The sequence below is a fragment of the Ahaetulla prasina genome, chromosome 4 (genome assembly GCF_028640845.1).
Source record: "Ahaetulla prasina isolate Xishuangbanna chromosome 4, ASM2864084v1, whole genome shotgun sequence".
NCBI classification, from domain to species: domain Eukaryota; kingdom Metazoa; phylum Chordata; class Lepidosauria; order Squamata; family Colubridae; genus Ahaetulla; species Ahaetulla prasina.
Window position 1 is genome coordinate 130,477,889 of NC_080542.1, and position 23,258 is coordinate 130,501,146.

The 23,258-nt window shown below is 41.7% G+C and overlaps 1 protein-coding gene across 11 annotated transcripts in view; it reads right to left on the reverse strand.

Moving 5' to 3' along the window:
- PARD3 (par-3 family cell polarity regulator) overlaps positions 1-23,258 on the reverse strand; it is a 734,935-nt gene that overhangs the window by 443,511 nt on the left and 268,166 nt on the right. For all 11 annotated transcript variants that reach the window (XM_058181713.1, XM_058181712.1, XM_058181707.1 and 8 more), the window contains one exon: positions 11,536-11,704. In XM_058181713.1, coding sequence (XP_058037696.1) covers positions 11,536-11,704 — 169 coding nt within the window. The remainder of the gene's footprint in view (positions 1-11,535; positions 11,705-23,258) is intronic.

The window sequence follows — 23,258 nt, forward strand, 5'->3', positions numbered from 1 at the left end:
GAAGGGGTTTTCCCCGTCGCCTTGAAAGAGGCGGTGGTGAGACCGCTCCTCAAGAAGCCTTCCCTGGACCCAGCTATTTTGGGAAGGAACATTGGCTTACCTGAAGGTTCCTTCTATGTACGCTGCGTGAGAGTCCAAAGCAATGGGTTGTTAACTTCATCTGATTGGCCTGAGACTGAGTTGAATTTGTTTAAACACACCTCCTCTTCCTGTTTAGCTCCAGTTTATTAACGAAGAAGCGGTATTGGAGAAGACGAACTCAATTTGAAAACTGGAAAAAACGGAACAATAACCTCCAGATCCCTGTATATAGACAAAAACAATAAGTGAAAATAGGGAGGGGTTGGACTCTCACGCAGCGTACATAGAAGGAACCTTCAGGTAAGCCAATGTTCCTTCTCCTGTACGCTGCTAAGAGAGTCCAAAGCAATGGGATATACCCAAGCTAAATATCCCTAGGGCGGGAAAGGAAAGATTAGGAAGACTCAGCAACAGGAAGAACTCGCTGCAGGACCCTCCTTCCGAATGAGGCCTCGGCTGAGGCAAATTGGTCCATCTTGTAGTTTGTAATAAATGGCGAAGGAGAGGCCCACGTGGCTGCTCTGCAAATGTCCAAGATAGAGGCCTGGGTGGCCCAGGCAGCTGTGGTGTGGAGTGTGCAGTGATGCGGCCTGGAAGATGGTGTTTCTGCTGGTCGTAGGCCATGGAAATACAGGCTTTTATCCATCTGCCTATGGTGGATGGGGAGACTTTGGTGCCCAGAGCCCTTGGTTGAAAGGAAACAAATAGGGATTCTGTCTTCCTGAAAGGAGCTGTTCTGTTGAGGTAAATACGCAGGGCCCTTCTTACGTCCAGCGTGTGCCATCGATGCTCCGATGGATGCTTGGGATGAGGACAAAAATCCGGTAAGATGACTTCTTGAGACCTATGAAAGCTTGTGTTTATTTTAGGAAGAAAGGTAGGGTCTAATCGGAGAATGACTCTGTTAGAGTGAAAAATCAGTAAGTCCTTCCTGACCGAAAGGGCAGCGATCTCGGAGATCCTGCGGGCTGAGGTTATGGCTATGAGAAAAGCGACTTTAAAGGTTAAGAGCTTGAGACTGGAGGAGCTCAAGGGTTCAAAAGGGGAAGACGTAAGCTTCTGAAGGACAAGGGTTAGGTCCCAGGTAGGGTATCTGTGTACCGGAGGCGGTCGCAGATTGTAAGCTCCCCTCAGAAAACGTCGGATACGGGGGTGTTGAGAAAGTGTGGAGGTCCCGTCACAGAATAAAACAGTGGCAAGAGCTGCAACCTGCCGGCGGATGGTGTTGGTGGCTAAACCCTTGTCCAATCCGTCCTGGAGGAATTGCAGGATATGTCTAATGGAGGCAGAAGTAGGTTCTATTCGATGTCTAAGACACCAGCGATGGAATGATGACCATGTGGCCTCGTAAATACGCGTTGTGGATGGGCGTCTAGAAGCCAGAAGGGTGGAGATGACCCCCATGGAATGCTTTTCTTTCCTTAGTATTTCCTGTCAAGTGCCAGACGGCTAGTTGGTAACATTGAGGTTCTGGGTGGAGAATGGCCTTGGCGAGGGAAATCTGATCCGTGGAATTCGCCAAGGTGGATTGATGGACAGGCTCACCAGATCCGCAAACCAACTCCGTCGAGGCCAGTAAGGGGCTATGAGGAGAACTTCTGCCTTCTGTTCCAAGATCTTCGTATGACCCTTGGCAGAAGGGGAGTCAGGGGGAAAGCATAAAGAAGGCCCTGGGGCCACTGACATCGTAGAGCATCTGTTCCTTCTGCTCCTGGGGTTTGGAACCTGGAGAAGAACCTTGGAAGTTGTTTGTTGGTCGGGCTGGCAAAGAGGTCTACTATGGGTTGCCCGAATTTGATCGTGATTGTGAGAAACAGATCCGGATGCAGTTGCCACTCTGATTGATCGATGGTCGTCCTGCTCAGCCAATCCGCTTGTGTGTTGGCGACTCCGGATATGTGGGCTGCCTGTAGTGAGAGAAGATGTTTTTCTGCCCACAGGCCTATGGCTGCAGCCTCTTTCATCAATATGCGGGATCGGGTGCCTCCTTGACGGTTCACATGGGCCTTTGTGGTAGTGTTGTCCGTCAGCAGTAGCACATGATGGTTTGATAGCTGCGCTTGGAAATACTTGAGAGCTAGATGAGCAGCTCTCATTTCCAACCAGTTGATGTCGTTCTTGAGGTCGTTGGGGGACCAACGAACCTGAGTTACCTGGTCTGATAGGTGGGCACCCCAGCCGTAGAGGCTTGCATCCGTGGTGAGGACGAGACGGCAATGTTCCTGGAATGAGCAGCCCTTTGTCAGGGCTGGAGACAGCCACCACTGTAGAGACTTTCTGACCTTTGGGGGCAGAGGAATTCTGATATCGGTATGGCTGTTGCCTGTTCTTTGGTGTGGGAGAAGTAGCCATTGTAGGGGTCGTGAGTGAAGACATGCCCAGGGCACAATCGACAGACAAGAGACCATCTTTCCCAATAACTGTGAGAGCAGTGAAAGTGGAACCCTCTTGAGTGCCTTTACCTTTTTTGTCATGTCTCTCATGTTGAGGAGACGGTCTCGGGAAAGAAACACCTGGCAGGATCTGGTGTTGATTCTTGCTCCCAGATGGACAATTTCGGTCGTAGGCACTAGATGGCTCTTTGCTTTGTTGACCGAAAAGCCGTGATCCTGTAGGGATTGAATTGTTACCTGTAAGTCCCGTAACGCCTGCTGGGCGGAAGACGACAGAATCAATATATCGTCCAGGTAACATTGCATTCTTACTGGAATTGTGCGAAGGGGGGCCGCCACAGCATCCAGAAACTTGGTGAAGGTACGAGGAGCGGAAGATAGACCAAAGGGCAGGGCCCTGTATTGAAAATGGGCTCCGGCATAACTGAACCTGAGAAAGCGTCTGTGGGCTGGTCTGATGGGTACATGTAGATAGGCCTCCTTGAGGTCGATGGATGTTAGATAGTCCCCTCTTCTGATGCTTCCTAAGATTGAATTGAGGGAGTGCATCTTGAATCTGAGATATTTGATGTGAAGGTTCAGTTGCTTCAGGTCTAAGATGGCTCTGGTGCCGCCTGATTTTTTGTCCACTAGGAAAAGAATTGAATAGAAGCCGGTCCCCTGGTGAGATGTGGGAACCGGTTCTATGGCACTGATGGACAACAGGTGTTGAATCTCGTCTTCCATTTGAGCCCTCTTGGTGGGTTCTTTGGGAATCTGGCATTGGATGAATCTCCTCGGAGGATTTGAATTGAATTCGAGGGAGAGACCAAGGGTGATGGTTTGCAGTACCCAGGCATCGGTTGTCGTGTGGGACCAGGTAGGGACGAACTTGGTGAGACGACCGCCGATGGGATCCTGACCGGGATAGTCATTTGTTCCTGCGATAAGGTCGGAAGCCGGATCCACGGTAGGGACATCTGGTCTGGGATTGCCTGGTCCTGTCACGAAAGGACTGTCTGTCCTGAAACCTGTCAGGGGGAGGTTGGAAGGAACGTTGATAGGCCGTGGATTGGAACTCGGGATCCTGGGTGCGAAAAGGCTGTCTGCGGTAAGGAAGAGAAGGACGTCTATCTGAACGTCTAGAGACGTAGGGAAGGATCTTAGGTTTGTCTTTTCCCTCAACTAAAATAGGGTCTAGGGCTTCACCAAAGAAAGATCCACCCTTAAATGGGGCAGCCGCTAACCGCCATTTGGTCTTCATGTCGGCTTGCCATTGTCTGAGCCATAACAGCCTCCTGGAGGTGATGCTGGAGGCAAGGGCTCGGGATGCAAATTTTGCAGAATTAAGGGTGGCATCCGCAGTGTATTCAGCAGCCACTATCAATTTATTTATGTCCTGATGTAATCTGGAGTCATCCTGAGGAATCCTCTCCTGCATTTGTCTGAGCCATATCAAAGAGGTTCTAGCAAAGAATGAGGCTTCTGTGGCAGATCTGATAGCCCAGGCAGCCGCTTTATGGGTTTCGCGGGTGGAGAGTTCCGCTCTGCGGTCCTCCGTTCGGAGACCTTCTGCTGCATCTGAAGGTATAATGTTGGAGGAAGAAGCCAAGGTGGCAATTGGGGTGTCTACGGTAGGAACCTTGAGGAGGTCCTCAAGATCTTGATCCGTCGTGTACATCTTTTTGTCTGAGCCACTAGGAGTAGGAATGGCACCAGGGTGACCCCATTGACGTTGGATGGTGTCCAAGAAGAGCTTGGGTGAAGGAATTACCCGTTGCTCTGAGACTGGTTCAGTAAAGAGGAATTTGTTGGGGTCTGACGGATCTGAAGCTCCCTCAGATTGGCGTAAGGCAACCCCCATGTTGGCCGTAACTTTTGCCTTGTGTAGTAATGTGTAGAAAAGCTCATGGCGAAAAAGGCCGGTGGGAGCAGGTTTGTCTGGGGCAGACTCTTCGTCTTCAGACAGATTATACTCTGCTATGTCTTCCTCCCCCAAAAAGGAGTCCTCACTATGGTGTGAAGGGGTTGGAGAGCGTGTGCGCATAGTCTGGGTGGGTGGCTATCAGAATGGGGTCTTTGGTCAGAGCTGCCCGAAGGAGATGGAGCTGGGAAACCTCTCTGAGTGAAGGCATTGTCAATGCCTTGAGAAACGGTTTGCATGATAAGGTGACGTATATCCTGAGAAATGGCAGGATTACTGTCCTCTCTGTGGGAGACTCCCGCTGCTGTGGGAGTGAAGGTGGCAGAAGGTGCCTGATGTGGCACTAGAAGAATCTCCAAAAACTGTACAAATTGTTTCCTGGTTTTCTCCTGAACCACTAGGGATAGTGGGAGACCATCCAGGCTGATTTAATAGAGGAGAATCTTCAGTTAGTGGAACAGAAGTTTCCCTGCCTTCCTCTGCTAATCTTTGTTTTGCTTTATCAAATTGCCTATCCAAGGCCCGTTGTCTTCTGGAGGCATCTCTCTCTGCAGCAGCAGAGGTTTGGAGAGAAGTAGAAGACTTGGATTTGGTGGGAGAAGCCCTTGATTTGGATCTGCTCTTGTGAGAGGGAGCAGCCACGCTAGTAAGGTGTCCTTGGGAGGGCGAGGCAGAAGCCCGGGAAGGAGATCTGCTGCGATCCGCCATCTTGGAAATGAGGCCTAGTGGTTATCAGAGGCCTTGGAATATATGCCCAAATAATATAGTGGCCCTGATCTGAGAATCCTGGAATAAGATCAAACAATAAGGGCCAGTTAGCACCAAGCTGACACCACAGCTGGATTCAAAGCATTCAAAGGCTGCATGGGGGGTTGCTTTGGGGGGGGTGTCCCCAAATGGCGTGAAGCAGGCACCATTGCTCCTATAGCGCCCTTTTTACTGCAGCATTGGCAGGGGGAACTAGCCTCCGACACCACGGATCTTTTTCTCCACCCCTGCAGGCGCGAAGCCGACACCACGGCTTCTCCTGCGCTCCGCTGGCCTCCACTTACAGTTTGGTGAGGTCCAGCGATGTCCGTTCCTCAAACTGGCGATTCTACGAGGCTTGAGAAGCTTGGAATGTGAAAAAATGGCCACCGGCCTTCGGGCAGCTCAGCTGAGCGGCGCTGGGCTGCGCGCGAAGCGCGAGCTCTTTCCTTGCCGCTCCGGCTCCCAGCAGTCAAGAAAAAAACAATTGGGCACTTTAAAACTTTTTTTAAGAATTTTTCCTAATTTATTGAAGTCCTATGAGCTGATAAAAGAGTCAAAAGCAATGGAGCTAAAGGAGGTAGTCTCTCTATGGCCGACTGAGTTAATAAACTGAAGCTAAACAGGAAGAGGAGGTGTGTTTAAACAAATTCAACTCAGTCTCAGGCCAATCAGATGAAGTTAACAACCCACTGCTTTGGACTCTCTTAGCAGCGTACAGGAGAAATTATCGTCCAGTCTCCAACCTTCGCTTTGTGGCGAAGGCTGTAGAGAGTGTGGTGGCATGGCAGCTTCCCCAGTACCTGGATGAAGCTGTCTATCTAGACCCGTTCCAGTCCGGCTTCCGGTCCGGATATAGTACGGAGACAGCTTTGGTCGCGTTGGTGGATGACCTCTGGAGGGCCAGGGATAGGGGTTGTTCCTCTGCCCTGGTTCTGTTAGATCTCTCAGCAGCTTTTGATACCATCGACCATGGTATCCTGCTGCACCAGGTTGGAGAGTTTGGGAGTGGGAGGCACCGTTTATCGGTGGTTCTCCTCCTATCTCTCTGACCGGTCGCAGATGGTGTTGACAGGAGGGCAGAGATCGACCACGAGGCGCCTTACTTGTGGGGTGCCTCAGGGGTCGATTCTCTCGCCTCTCCTGTTCAACATCTATATGAAGCCGTTGGGTGAGGTCATCAGTGGCTTTGGGGTGAGTTACCAGCTGTACGCTGACGATACGCAGCTGTACTTTTCCACCCCGGGCCACCCCAACGAAGCTGTCGAAGTGCTATCCCAGTGCCTGGAAGCCGTACGGGTCTGGATGGGGAGAAACAGACTCAAGCTCAATCCCTCCAAGACGGAGTGGCTGTGGATGCCGGCACCCCGGTACAGTCAGCTGCAACTGCAGCTGACTGTTGGGGGCGAGTCATTGGCCCCAGTGGAAAGGGTGCGTAACTTGGGTGTTCTCCTGGATGGACGGCTGTCGTTTGAAGACCATTTGGCAGCCGTCTCCAGGAGAGCCTTTTACCAGGTCCGCCTGGTTCGCCAGTTGCGTCCCTTCCTTGACCGAGATGCCTTATGCACGGTCACTCATGCTCTTGTCACGTCTCGTCTGGATTATTGCAATGCTCTCTACATGGAGCTACCCCTGAAGTGCACTCGGAGGCTTCAGTTAGTTCAGAATGCAGCTGCGCGGGTGATTGAGGGAGCCACACGTTGCTCCCATGTAACACCGCTCCTGCGCAGTCTGCACTGGCTACCTGTGGTCTTTCGGGTGCGCTTCAAGGTGTTGGTTACCACCTTTAAAGCGCTCCATGGCTTAGGACCCGGGTACTTACGGGACCGCCTGCTGTTACCTTATGCCTCCCACCGACCCGTACGCTCACACAGAGAGGGTCTTCTCAGGGTGCCGTCCGCCAAGCAATGTCGGCTGGCGGCCCTCAGGGGAAGGGCCTTCTCTGTTGGAGCACCTACCCTCTGGAACGAACTTTCCCCTGGTTTGCGTCAATTACCTGACCTTCGGACCTTTCGCCATGAATTGAAAACGCACTTTTTTATCCAAGCGGGACTGGCTTAATTTTTTAAACTTTTGAATTTTAATAATTTTAATTGGGGTATTTTATGAATTTTATGGGTCAAATTTGACGGTTTTAAATTTTTGGCCATTTATAGAATATAAATGTTTTAATTTGTATATTGTACTGTTTTTTAATCTGGCTGTACACCGCCCTGAGTCCTTCGGGAGAAGGGCGGTATAAAAATCTAAATAATAAATAAATAAAAAATAAATAAAAAAGTGACTTATGACAGTTTTTCAAACTTACGACTATTATAGCTTCCCTCCATGGTCATGGGATTAAAAATTCAGATGCTTGGCAATTGACTCACATTTATGTCGGCTAAAGTGTACCCAGTCATGTGACTTGCAATCTCCTGACAAGTAAAAGTCAGTTGGAAAGCCAGATTCATTTAACAACTGTGTTACTAATTTAACTACAATGATTCACTTAACAACCGTGGCAAGGAAGGTCGTAAAATGGGGCAAAATTCACTTAACAACTGTCTTACTTAGCCATAGAAAATTTGGCCTCAATTATGATTGTAAATTGAGGACTACCTGTATAGAATAGAATAGAGTAGAGTAGAGTAGAGTAGAGTAGAGTAGAGTAGAGTAGAGTAGAGTAGAGTAGAATAAATAGAATAGAATAGAATAGAATAGAATAGAATAGAATAGAATAGAATAGAATAGAATAGAATAGAATAGAATTTTTTATTGGCCAAGTGTGATTGGCACACAAGGAATTTGTCTTGGTGCATATGCTCTCAGTGTACATAAAAGAAAAGATACATTCATCAAGAATCATAAGATACAACACTTAATGATAGTCATAGGATACAAATAAGCAATCAGGAACCTATCAATATCAATCATAAGGATACAAGCAGCAAAGTTACAGTCATACAGTCATAAGTGGAAGGTGGTGGAACGATGAGAAGATTAATAGTAGTGCAGACTTAGTAACTAGTTTGACAGTGTTGAGGGAATTATTTGTTTAGCAGAGTGATGGTGTTTGTGAAGAAACTGAACCTAACCTTTCTTCAATTTCCCTGTTGGAGAAGGTAATAGAGAACATGTGTATACATCTGCACATTTAGTACTAGAAAAGCAAGTTATATCCTTTGAAATTCTTTACAGTGCCTGAAAACAGGACACAGAAAGCACCATCCTTCTCAGTCGTTCATCCTATGGTATTTCTGGAGGATGATGGGGATCTAATAATTGATTTCACTTTCTCACCTCACTGCTTCACGGGGAATTTATCAACTCAACTTGCTCCCATATGATAAGCTGTGAAGGCTTCTGAGCTGACAAGATTATTCCATAACAGAATGTCAGACTCCAATCGCCTGCTAGGTTTCAGAAAGCCACAAGAAAAATGAGCCTACAAGAGCGAAACCCCATAACTCAAAGATATATAACTCTGCTTCATAAACACTGCAAAAAGAAATGAGGGAAAGATTGGGCAGAAAAAAGTAATAGAAATTCAGAAATATAGGATGACAACCACAATGGCACTTCAAGTCATTGTTTTGCCTTTGGCCAATTTCTAACATGTTGTGAAATAAAGACAAAGCTTGTTTCCCTGGGTCTCTCAGCATGACATCTGAACAATGAAATATACGCTCTGCATGGAATGTAGCAAGAGGAAAATATATGGACTAATAGAGCAGGCCACTACTTTCAATGGCAGCTCTGGTTATAATAAGCCGCCTTGAGTCGCCATGTGCGGCAATATACATTTTCTAAATAATGCTTGTAATGAAATATCCTTGCATTCTCCTTAACTATAGCATGTTCACACAAGGAGAATAAGCTGGGGAAGTATAGAGGAGGTGTTCCTCCTGACCGTATGCTATGGAGGTCGTCCTCAACTTACAACATTTCATTTAAGTCAACGTTCAAAGTTACAACAACTGAAAAAAGCGACTTATGGCCATTTTTCCACACTTACACCCATTTTTCACATTTACAGCCATGGAAACATGATCAAAATCCAGATACTTGGCAACCGACATATTTATAATGATGTGGTGTCCCAAGGTTATGTGATCACCTTTTGCAACTTTCTGACAAGCAAAGTAAATGGACAAGCCAGATTCACTTAACAACTGTGTGACTAACTTAACGACTGCAGGGATTCACTTATTGAGTGAAGCAAGAGACATCGTAAAATGGGTCAAAACTCACTTAGCAAATGTCTCATTTGGCAAGAGAAATTTTGGGCTCAATTGTGGTCTTAAGTCAAGGACTATCTGCATAGGGTTTCCTGTTTGAGCAGTGGGTTGGACTAGAAGACCTCCAAGATCCCTTCCAACTTTGTTATTCTACTGACAACAAAAATCAGTTGACTAGAAATGTTATATGAAGTCAGTACATCAGCAGGTAATGTACAACTAGAAAGTAATAGAGAATGAAGAAAAAGAGAGAGAGGGAGACAGAAAGAAAGGACACTGCAGCCTTCATACCAATGGTACATCACAAAGCACTTATTATTTTAAAGCCACTGTTTTCATCTTTATTCTTCAGGTTAAAAATGCAATTCCAGAACTACAAACAAAGAACATTAGTTGCAAAAGCTTCTTGCTTGGTTATTTTGGAACTGTAGATATGAAACACAAAGAATAATGGATGAATTCGTCAGAACTGTTTTTCCCATTGGTTTCTCGTTCTTCCTTAGTCCATTCCACATCAATTTATTTTTTGAAAAGTATATTAGTTAACCTGATTTTTTTCCTGCATCTGTGGCAATGTAGACATTTTTATACACACGTGGCTAATTACAGCTGTCCTCATCTAACTATAACAATCAAGATTGGAATTTCTGTGGCTAGGTGACCCAATTGTAATGAGTGTTGTAGGTCGCTTAGCAATAGAAATTCCAGCACTTACGGTTGGCGTTATTAAGCGAATCACCATGGATCGTTAAGCAATAATACCATGCATTTCTAATCTCCTGATGGCTTCCACACTGCCTTTACTTATAAGAAGCCAGCAAAGAAGGTTAAGATGGCAATCACAGGACCACAGGATGCTGCAATGGCCAGAACTCTGAGGACCAGTTGTAAGTACCATCCCATTTAGGACTGACATAAGTTCAGTAACTGAATGAATGGTTGTTAAACAAACGGCCTGTATGTGCATTTTTGTAAATTGTTTTCCTTAATCTGCAATTTAAACATTTTTCCTGTATCTGGTTAACCATCATCGCCTTTTTTTCAAATACACACATTTCTGCTTGGATTTTTTGGAAACAGCCCTGTACAGTTCTTTGGGAGTTCTAAAAACCAAAAGAACTATTCCCAATGTACAGGTAGTTCTCAACTTACAACCATTTGTTTAATGACCATTCAAGGTAACAATGGCACTAAAAAAGGTGATTTATGACCCTTTTTCACGTCACTGTTGCAGCATCCATGGTCATGTGATCAAGATTTGGATACTTGGCAACTGATTCATATTTATGACGGTTGCACCAGTGGTGGGATTCAAAAATTTTTACTACCGGTTCTATGGTTGTGGCTTGGTGGGCGTGGCAGGGGAAGGATACTGCAAAATCCCCATTTCCTCCCGATCAGCTGGGACTTGGGAGGCAGAGAATAGATCAGGGGGTGGCAGTCAGAGGTGGCATTTACCTGTTCTCCGAACTACTCAAATTTTCTGCTACTGGTTCTCCAGAACTGGTCAGAACCTGCTGAATACCACCTCTGGGTTGCATTCTTCTGGGGGTCACATGATCCCCTTTTGCAATCTTATGATGAGCAAAGTCAATGGGGAAGCCAGATTCACTTAACAACCTTAACAACAAATGCAGTGATTCACTTACTGACTGTGGCAAGAAAGTTATAAAATGGAGCAAAACTCATTTAACTTACAACAGTACTGCTGACTGCTGGCTGCCTGCAATTTGGCAGTTTTAATCTCACCAGGCTCAAGATTACTCAGCCTTCCATCCTTCCAAGGCTAGTAAAATGAGGACCCAGATTGTTGGGGGCAATATGTTGACTCTGTAAACCACTCAGAGTATGCTGTAAAGCACTGTGAAGCGGTTTATAAGTCTTAGTGCTATTGCTATCAACAGCTCTCTCATTTAGCAACAGAAATTTTCATTCATTTTCATTTTCATTTCATCAAAATAAACCAAGTTTATTTTTGTTAAAAAATACAGCCACATTATTAAAAGAAAAGAAAAATGATCCAAGCTTTTTCCTTGGCTATTTTCAACATTTACTCCAATTCTGCCTTTTAATTGGCTTATGATAGAGACACATAATGAATCATCTCCCCAGAAGAAAGGAGAGTTAACAGAACTTGGCATCTTAGTAAATGAAGTTAAAATGTGCAAAGACATGGAGAGATTTTACTTACTTGTGCGAAGAACTGAAGGCGTGACTTCAATTTCACTTGCTGCTTCGAAAGATGCACTAGTTGTGCCCAGTTCACTACCAAAAATCTCAGGGCTCTGAGTGCCTGTGGAGCTGGCACTGGTACCATCTCCTCCATGGTTCGGATCTTGCTCATCAAATATAGCCACAAGCTACAAATAACAAATTAATTTCTAATTAGAAGGGGAGTGATACTACAACTCCATCATCATTATCAGCTACATCAAGCAATGAAGGATATTTTATTAATAGGACTGATCAATTGCATAAGAATATGCCCTGCAGAATCACATTGCTCCTACTCAGTCATGTGAAACCTCTTCATTAGAATTCTTGATTGCTGTGCAAATGGAATAAACTGAAGTCACAGGACAACCTCCCCCGCATGTCCCAAATCCTTTATAGCACATTTTTTTAAAAAGAAATAAAAAAAACACAGTTACTATTGTTTTAAATAAGGCTCTTCCTTCACTACATGCTGCCATTTAGATTGTTCCAGTATTTTTTACAACCGTTAACTATGTTGTTGAACGTACTATTGTGTACAGAATGTACTATTCTGTATGGGAGGAAATAAAATTATTTAACCAAAAATCAGACACAAAAGTATCTTACCAGATTTGATATAGGAAGTCTTTTCAAGTCAAATACTTGATTCCATTCTTAAACCATCAGATGTTAAATATATAACTATTATAGCTATATATATAAGAAAAGGTAGAAATGTTATAGACATTTTAAAAAAGTTTCTCTCACTCTCATTTTCCTAAGAGGAGACGGTTACTTTGGCAAAGTTGAAAGAGAAGCAATTCTATTCAATATTAGATGGAATACTTACAATACAATCCCATATTTACCTACTTAATCATAAATCTGCAGGAAAATGCATATAGAACTGCACCTTAACTCTGCTAATTTTTAAGCATGAAATGTGTTATATATTTGCATTCAGCATATTCAATTAAATTGAGCAGAGTACTGCTTCTCCTACACTCAGCAATAAAGGTGGATATTGACTTATATACTCCATTCTTCAGAGGCATACGGAGAACTGAATTTCCTGCTAAAAAAATAAATGTAGGTCCTTGTAGTTCACTCTTCCCCAGAAAAAAATTCCTTGGACTTTTCCGTTACCCTACCCAAAGATTTATAACTTCATTAATTCTACGTTCCTTTCTCCCTTGTCTCCCCTCCTGACACTGACCAGGGACTCATTATTGTTGATGTAGTCATCATCTCCTGTAACTTTATATAAATGTGTTTCAAAATGAATAAATAATAAACATTTTCAGGAATGGATCCATACTGATTAGAACTTACTGAAAAGTAATCAAAAGGTGACTTCTCAATAGAGCTACACAAAAGAGGATGTAAGTCCTGTCATATTTAAATGGTTAACTGTTGTACACAACTTTTCTTTGTTGCAAGACTCCTAGAAGTTTTGCAGAAAAAGATCAAACTCAAAAGGAGAAGGAACAAACTGCTTCCTGGAACCTTGGAGGTCCATCACTGGACATTACTGGAATTTTTCAAGGAAAATTTGGACAACCCTTTATCTGTGATAAGAGGATCTAACTTCTCCTCCAATTCTTATGGTTCTAGAAAGTTAGGAGGACATGGCTTGCAAGCTATGTAATATAAGGTATGTAACAGGCAACCCTCAGTTAATAATCATTTGTTCAGTGACTTGTTTGAAGTTACAATGGTGGTGTACAAAGGTCCCTAAAGTTGCAGCCATTGTAACACCACTGCTGGATTCTGAAAAGAAAGACAAAGGGGAACCAAGCAAGAGATTGCAAATGGCAATCACATGATATCATGCTCAACAACTGTGCAGGATTTGTAATGACCACAACCGGAACTGAGTTGGTATAAGTCATGTGATGCCATCCTTTAAGACATATTGCTTAGCAAAGAATTTTCCAGGTCCAATTATCATCATTAATCAAGGACTACTTTTATAAATTACTATTAAGTACTTTATCCCATATTTACCTGAATTATATGCATGCCATTTAGTAGTTGCATTCTTCAAAATATTAGCATAAGCAAAGTATAATCTGAGCTATTGGTTGTATTTGTGACAAACAGTAAGCTGTTAGCTGAGAATGTTAGCTTATTATAAAAAGCAGCCCTGCTGGGACATGGTTCCCAGATTGCTTCATATAGAACAGAAGTGATAATACTATCAAGAAATTATAGTCACAAAATGTCTATTTGTCTATGTCACAACTCAATCTCACAGCTATTCCAGGCAGAGAAACTAATAAATGGAGGAATTTCTAGACGTTCTACTTCAACTTTCTCAAAATAAGAGATTCTCCCAGAATCTTAAGAATTACAGATATTGGATTTGTCAGCTAGCACAGTGCTAGAAGCTCGCATATAAATTTGCGCTACAATGTTTTATCCAAAAAGTGTAAAGCCAGATGGTAGTAGAGGTGGTGGTTGGCTTTGCACTGAAAGCTGTGAACCTAATCCACAACAAAAGTGCGACCAAATATCTATAACAGTATTTTAATGCAGCCTGAAAATATCAGCTCATTAACCAATTCCCAAGACAGATATTCCTTCCCTTGTATGAGATCAGATTTTATACAAAAAAGCGTAAGGAGCAGCACTAATAAAATCATAGATTCCTATTTCATTCTGTGTTGACACTGTGAGTCACCCAGAGGCTCCAAAAATGGATAGCACACAAGCAAAGAAAAGCGGAATGGATGGATGAATAAATAGTAGGTAGGTAGGTAGGTAGGTAGGTAGGTAGGTAGGTAGGTAGGTAGGTAGGTAGGTAGGTAGGTAGGTAGGTAGATAGATAGATAGATAGATAGATAGATAGATAGATAGATAGATAGATAGATAGATAGATAGATAGATAGATAGATAGATAGATAGATAGATGATTCCTGTAGTTGGGAGTTTAATTGTATCAGGATGTAAGCCCTTTGAACGAATTCTTGCTATCATACCACATAAAGCAGGAAAATGTTGCAATGCTACTTAGCTGGCAATTCCTAAAATCTGTGACAAATTATAGATTTGGGTTTAATACCTTATGACTGCTGTAGTAATATAAGAAAGAAAACACATGTAGAATTACAGATAGTACCAAAACAATGTAGTACTATTCTTTAAATCATGGTCTTACATTAACTAATCATAGGTGATACCTTGTGGGCAAGCTAAGCATCTGACTGTCAGCGTTCCAGAAAACCCTTCTTGCAGAAAAGACTCCAAATCAAACATCTTTCAAAGTTCTTTAACTAGCATGGGTAATCTGGCACAGTTAGTTAAAATCCTAATCTGGGGATCCGGGTTCCTCCCTCAGTAATACAAACTCCAAAATCCCCACCCTCATGATCCCTCTGCCGATCACATGCTCCAATCTTAAACTGTCCCATCTCGAGACATCACTTCAGCCACTTCTTCTCTAGATGCGAGCTCAGCCTGCAGGAAGAATGTTGGTATGTCTAATAATCCCTTGTACCACCCCTCCTCCCCTACAGGAGAAAGTGACAGCGTGTAGAAGCCTTCGGCCTAGTATAGCTTCCAAAGCTGGCAGGCGTCCCCCCCCCCGCATAAGAAAACACACCCTGGAAAACAACACAGACAAAAACGCAAAAGAAGGGGTTAACATCCTGTACACACACTCTCCTAACCCCCTCTCCCCCACTCCAGGAGGACCCTCAGGTTTCTCAGGGAATTTATCATGAAATTGCTTGACTAGAGCATCAGCATTCACATCCCAACTTTTCACCCAAGTAGCTTCAGACAAGGGGTACCCCTTCCAGTGGACCAAATATTGTTAGCGACTCCTGTATAGTCTAGAGTCAAGGATTTTTTTAAATTTTGTAATGGGTCTCCCCCTGGATTACCAAAGGAGGAAGGGAGCAGCTGATAAGGGCCTCAAACTAGATCCCCTAGCTGGTTTCAATAAGCTACTGTGAAACACTGGGTGCACTTTCCCTAATATTCAAAGGAGGCTAAGTTGGACAGTCACCGGGTTAATTATCTTTACTGCCACATCACTTGCATCTGCCTGGACCACAAATGGTTTATTTGGGTCTGGGTGCTGGAGAATCGGTTCCATTGCGAATAGGCGTTTTAGCTGTTCAAAGGATTTCTGACAGTTCATCGTCCAAGCTAGGGGCTGGCTAGGTTTCAGCTTGCCAGGAGACTGACTAGTCTTTAGCAATTCCGTCAAGGGGAGAACAACCTCCGCGGAGGAAGGGATGAATTGCCTGTAAAAATTCACAAATCCTAGGAAACTTTGAAGTGGTTTACATGTGCGTGGGGGTTGCCAATCTAGCACTGCCTTTACCTTTCCTGGGTCCATTTCGATCCCCTGGTTGGACACCCGGTAGCCCAGGTAGTCCAAGGACTCCTTATGAATCTCGCATTTTGATAGTTTCATGTATAATTTGGCAGCTAGGAGTTTTTTCAGAACTAGTCTAACCAACTTCATATGCTCCTCCATATTTTTGGTGTATATAAGAATATCGTCCAAGTAGACAAGAACTCCATTATACAGGTGGCTATGCAGGGTTTCATTGATTAGCTGCATGAAGACTGCCAGGGGCCCCTGGAGTCCAAAGGGCATAACCTGGTACTGGAAACTCCTCCAGAACTTAACTGACATGCCCACATATATACCCTGTGAACTGATGGCCAAATATTCAATATACATTTCTGCAAACAAGAAAATTTTTATATTTCAGCTATCTGCACAAAAGTGTTGTTGTTACAGAAGTTCATGATGAATATATAAATGTCAGAAGAAAGGACATGCTGATTACCTTAATGTTTGAAAAAAAAAGAGAAATATCACAGAATCATTTCCATGGCAATTCTAAATTTGACCATCACTCGCCTTTTTAATGTATTAAGTAGAAAGAGCAGAGAACTGTGTGCTTTCCCTGTGTAGGATGACATCCCATCTCCATTTCTAAAATTTAACCTAACTTTCCCTAACTTTAGGGAAATTAATGCCTCAGCTACCAAAGTAACTTGGAAGAGTAATGAAGATGGTACTCATGATGTTCCTTGGTGAATAGATATCTTAACTTTAACTATCTAAATAAATATTATGGGGAAAATATGAAAGGAATAAAGACAAATAGAATCCTGTGACTTAATCAGTCAATCTGATCAAATGAAATTATCTGGTGGACAAGAAAGTGATACAGAAAACATCCCAACAAACTTTTTCTCAAAAAACCAGATTACAATTCTACATCGTTTCTGTGGCGACATAAAGTCAAAAATATCATTGTAGATATTTGGTAGCACTTTTGTCGTGTCCCACTCCTCCGCTGACGGCCGGGTCGGGGAAGTCCGTATCAAGCGTGCCTCTGCAGCTCTGCCAAAGTCCTATCAGAGTTCTCAAAGCAGGCAGGAGACCAGGAAGTGACTTCAGCAATCCAAGTTAGACTTTGCCTGACTCAGAGAATGCCAGAAAGCAGATCCTTTATATAGGCCATGACTCAGCACTTATCCAGGCCTGCCCCTCCCTTCCTTTTGCTGACGTCGCCTCTCAATTCTCCGGAAGCGAGGATCTCTCCAGCCTCCAGCTGTTGGTAATCTGAGCTCATGACTGGCTTCACATTCTTCAGGCTCACATGCTGTGGGGGAGGGGTTTAGTTGCTCCATTTGCCTGGGCATGGTGCCAGGACTGGGGGCTGAAGGCACGTCAGACCCTTCGTCTTGCTCGGCCTGTCCGGGCATGGTGCCAGGGCTGGGGCATGGTGCCAGGGCTGGGGCCTGGAGGCATGCCAGGACATTCTTCCGAACTATTAGCATCCGGCAGGAGACAAGAGGGGCCCAGCTGTGGCAGGGGGAGCGAGCGAGACACAACAACTTTTTTGTTGCAGATTTAACAAAATAACAGAGATAGAAGGGACGTTGGAGGATTCCTTGTCCATCCCACTGCTCAAGCAAGAGTGCCTATACCAGGGGTCTCCAAACTTGGCAACTTTAAGACTTATGGATTCAACTCCCAGAGTTCCTCAGCCAGCTTTGCTTTGCTGACTAGGAACTCTGGGAGTTGAAGTCCACAAGTCTTAAAGTTGCCAAGTTTGGAGACCCCTGCCCTATACCATTTCAGATACAGTAAATGGCTGTCCAATCTCTTCTTAAAAACTTCCAGTACTGGAACATCCACTTCTTTTTGAGCCAAGCTGTTCCACTGATTAATTGTTCTGTCAAAAAATTTCTTCTTAGTTCTAGGTTGCTTCTCTCCTTGATTAATTTCCATCCATTGCTTCTTCTCCTGCCTTCAGGTGCTTTGAGAATAGTTTTATCCCTCCAGTCCAGAGATAGGTTTCAGCAAGTTCTGACCAGTTCTGGAGAACCACTAGTGGAAATTTTGAGTAGTTTGGAGAACTGGTAGTAAAAATTCCGATTGGCCCTACCCCCATCTATTCTCTACCTCTCTAGTCCCAGCTGAATTGGAGGAAATAGGGATTTTGCAGTAATCTTGCCCTGGAGTGGGGAGGGAATGGAGATTTTACAGTATCCTTCCCCTGCCACACCCACCAAACCACACCCATAGAACTAGTAGTAAAAAAATTTGAAACCCACCACTGCTCCAGTTCCCTAATCATCTTTGTTGCTCTTCTCTGCTTCTATGCAAAGCCAACCCTTACCTCTACTACCATTTCATTTTGCAATTTTCTTATCAAAACACTATAGTGCAAATTTATATTCAGGTTTCTAGCACTGTGCAGATTGAGAAATCTTGTATTCTTAGCTTTTGTGAGGCTATTTGTTTTGAGAAGACAGAAATAGAATGTACGGTAATTCACTCTACTCATATAGATAAGTTTCCCTGCCTAGAGTTGTGAGATTAGCAAAAGTGTCATGCAGTAATTATGCATTTGGAAAAATTATTAAAGAGAGAAGTTCACATCCACATGATCATTCACCACATGAACATTCACCACAAGAGTTCATCATTTAGAGACAAATAATTTGCTATCCGACAAACAGTTTGGCTTTAGGAAAAACTTGTCCTGTAATTTACAACTTTTGCACTGCAAAAACATCTGAACTACATGTCTTGATCAAGGTAAAGCTGTTGATGCAATTTACATAGATTTTTGTAAGACTTTTGATACAGTAGTACATGATAAACTGCTGTTGAAATTAAACTCTTAACGGCATTTCTGAACCTTTGCACACCACCTCTGACTGGCCCCACTCCCATCCTTTCTCTGCCTCCAAGTCCCAGCTGATCGGGAGGAAATGGAGATTTTGCAGTAACCTTCCCCTGGAGTGGGGTGGAAATGGAGTGGGGCCAGCAGAGGTGGTATTTACTGGTTCTCCGAACTACTCAAAATTTCCGCTTCCAGTTCTTCAAAAATGGTCAGAATCTGCTGAATACCACCTCTGGTGTACTTATCTCTGATGATTTATGCTCTAAAAGCTCACTGTAACAGTGTTGCTAAAAAGCATTAAAAGTTGTAAACTTCATTTTGCGAAGCTTTTTTTCTGGAAACATTGTATTGCTAATTAAAAGCTTGTAACACTTATGCTAAACCAATTTTAGAGTATTGTTCAACTGTTTGGAATCCCCACCATATATCTGACATCAGTACAATCGAGCGGGTTCAGAAGTACTTCATGAGAAAAGTCTTGCTCTTTTCTGTACACAATAGAATTCCTTATGCTACTAGGCTTGAAATTCATGGTTTGGATAACTTAGAACTGCGTCGCTTGCGGTTAGACCTATTGCATACAAAATTATACATAATAGTAATGTTTTACCTGTAAATGACTTTTTCTGTTTTAATCGCAATAATATGAGAGCGAACAACTTCTTTAAATTCAATATAAATTGGTCTAAACTTGACTGTAAAAAATACAATTTCTGTAATAGAGTTGTCGAAGTCTGGAATGCCCTACCTGATTCAGTTTTCTCAGCTACAAATTTTCACAGTTTCAGTCACAAATTGACTTCTGTGGAGCTTATTTCTTACTTAAGTGGTCAATGGAGGGGGTGTGCATAAGTGCACTAACATGCCTATTGTAATTTTATTCTTATTCTTGTTCTCATTTTTGTTTGACAAATTCCAATAAATAAATAAAAATAAATTATAGTTGAAAAGTAGATATTATGACATAGTGTAGGCGATATCTGATCTATATTACTTTTCTGATGAGGTCAATTGAACAGATGAAATTTCCTCCCCTAATGTTAGTCTTATTATATCAGTTCCTTTTCAGCCAAAAACTTTTCATAACTCACTGGTAGGTCTCAAGATCACCATCTGAACTTCAAATATAGGGGTGGGAAGCTAAAGGGATTCTTAAGACTAATTAACTTCACAGCAACAAAAAATTTGGCACAGGCTCATTAGAAAAAAAAAATGTATCATGCGGTCCAAACCGATAATATAGGTAAGCCAACTTTATAATCACATTGTTCTCTAAGGAACACTTACTATGACTTAATATCTAGAAATAAGTCATCAGTAAAGCAATGATTTTGTTATTATGTTTAAGTACTGATCTGCAACCCTGGGCCCCTGAAGAGGGAAAACTGGATTCAAAAGTACCAGCCTAATAATAGAAGCATTTGCAACTAAAATCAGTTTCACTTAAATATGTACTATAATTTAGAAACTGGTTTAGATGAATAATCTTGCATTTGTTTTTGACAACATAAAGGAATTAGCTAAAATGTAGAAGACGAAAGAATTGTTCAGTAGAATGAACTGTTTTTGATTTTTAAAAAAAGAACCGCATTTGTTGAGTCTGTGAATTGTGACTGATTGATCAACAGATCCACTACCAGTCTTTCCCAAATATGTCACAATTTCCTAGAAATAATGATTCCCTATTATGGTTTTTCTTGCTTTAACAAAATATTGTATGTGTCTTGACTGCACATTATATTTTTTGCCAGAGTTGTTACATGAATCCCAGGTCATAAAATCACACTTAACATCTGTTAGCAATGGGGATTTTGGGCTCAATTGTGTCAAGACTACCTTTATTCATCCAAGTTGACAGAGAAACTTGGTAAGTAAGAACAAGGTTACAATTTACTTCACTGAAAAAAAGTTCATTAATTTTTAGGAGAGCAGCTATGGTATATATTACACTGAACTTTCTCCCTTCTGAGAGCTCCGCCTGATATCCAACAGATAAAGTGAAGCTGTATATTCAACATAGATATGATATGAATTCTGAGAGCTGTAGAAACATCAGATACAAAGACAACAGGTTGGGATAAAAGTCAATGTATTTCACATCCAAAAAGCTATATCTCCTGAATATTTGCTTAATTACTCTGTAATCATTTGTTTCCTGTTACTTTAATTTTGCAGTGATTTAGCTTTATTGGCAAATGCTAACTTTCAACCCAACATTAAAAAAAATCATTCAAAGAAAGCTAAGCCAAGATTTTTTATTTTTATATATATAATTTTATTAAGAACTTTGATTAATAGTAGAATTTAATAGAAACAGAATTTACAAAAAAGGAATAAAAAGGGTGACAAAAAAGAGAGAAAAAGGAAAGAAGTAACAATGTAACAAAAAATATACAAAAGTGATTTTCAATCTTGATCACAAGCATAAACATATTTAGTAACACTTCAAACTTTCTCAAGTGTAAAACATTTATATTCATCCCATATCCCACTTTAGATTTTAAAATATCAGCAAGTTTTTTTGTAGATCCAGTGAAATACTCTTTCCTCATTCCCTTGGCCTGTTAGTTGTAAATTCAAGTTCAATACCATCTCTAACTTGTCATTAAATTTGTTTTATATCTGACATTTCTTTTATACTATTTTTGGACATGGTGTATCATTACTGACATAGTTGATATTATGGCTACTATTTTTTTATTCCATTCTTCAAAAGTCTCCTTTAGTATTTTGACTGCCATCACAACATACACTGTCTTGCAAATCAACATATTTCCTCTACCTAAAATATTTAGCCCCCTTAATGTCCGGTTCTTGAATTCATGGAATTATTTATGTTGTGTCTTATAAAAGCCAAAACAGGATCTATTTCCCATAAAAATATGTTTATAGTTTATAATTAATTCCAAATCCATAAGATTCAATATTCCAATTTTATCTGGAACCCCAGTCCCTTTATAACTTCCTAAGATCAAAATCTTATTTAGCTTTTTGCTGTTTATTTCAGATTCTCTATATTCTCAGCTTTAGGATTAGTTTTTCTTTCATTCAGGATTAAAAGCAGACTCACCCACTGAGTCATTCCAAAATCTCTTAATAGCTTAGAAGTAGTTAATGAACAATTTCCAAAAGTGATTATAGAAAGAGAGGTTTGCAAACCTAAAGTCTCTGCTCTGGTTGGGAACAAGATAGCTAATCCCACCATCTCCCCACACTCAAACTCCTGTAAAACTGTTGTCCTGCAGTCTTCCTCAGAGAAAGCAGCTGTCCATATCATACTGTATATGGGAAATCGCTGTTCATTCTTTATCCAGAGAAATCCCGAGAACCAATCTTTTCACCAGTTTCTTAGTTTTTCCTGTGGTTATTGGCTCCACATTCAGTTAGCCATTCCTCCTCTAGAAATACATTTTTCTTCCTCCCACTTTTTTTTCCAAGACATACATATATGGCTGTGAAAGGGATGCATGATATATGGTTTTCTTCTCACACTGATACTAAGCATTTAAAATCTCTCCTTATAACTGCAATAATTTCCATACAGATTAGCAGACAAACTTGATCTGTAATATACCCATGTATCGAAATTGCCTCTGTTTTCTCTCAATATTCCAACCCACTAGCTCAAGTATAATTCACTAGTGGTGCGTTCCCAGGAAATTAACATTCCTTATTTCAAGCCCTCTTTGATCTTCTATATCATAGTTGTTATTTACCAGTGCCAGTAGCACAAACATTCTTTATTAAAAAAATCAATTCCATTGAAAAGCACTTTGAGAAGTCATATTTTTGTACACCCTCTAGAAATAAAACAAAAAAAGAGCTTTAGTCAGGTTATAAGGTAAACAACTGAATGCTCTGATTTTACAGTAATGTTCTGGCACACTTGAGTTACTCTCTGTAAAAGTAGGTTAGCAATGCCATAAGGCACTAACTAACTTCAGAAAATAATCCAAGAAGTGGAAGAATTTCACAGGATATTGACAATAAATGAAACAGAGGTAACATCTTATTGAAAGAGATTTTAGAACAGTATTTCCTAACCTTGCACTTTTCAGATGAAATGAAATTGTGCTCCTAAAATTTAACAATATTGTGACAGACTGGGTGTGTCCAAGTATAAAGCCTCACCAAATTATAACTTTAAATATGAAAAGAGGGTAAAAAGATTGAATGCATTCCTGATACCATGCATCTGAAATGCGGAGAAATATCATTTCTCTGATTTAGTTACATTTATTTTTACTGAAGTTAAACCAGATTTAGTTTTCATTCTAATCCCATCTGCTACCTTTTAGAGCATAGTGTGTAGAAAGAATGTGTACTAAGAAATGAGAGCGATATAAAAATGAAATGGAAAATATATATCTTTTTAATATCAATTCTGAAGTCATATCAGCTTGATTGGGGATTTTGATGACAGAAATTAATTTATGTTGACATATGATAATATACATCCTATATCTATCTATATATAGATATATACCGGTATATAACCATGTATACTAAAATGAAATTTAGTGATTTTAAGACGAGAATCTTATAAACACCT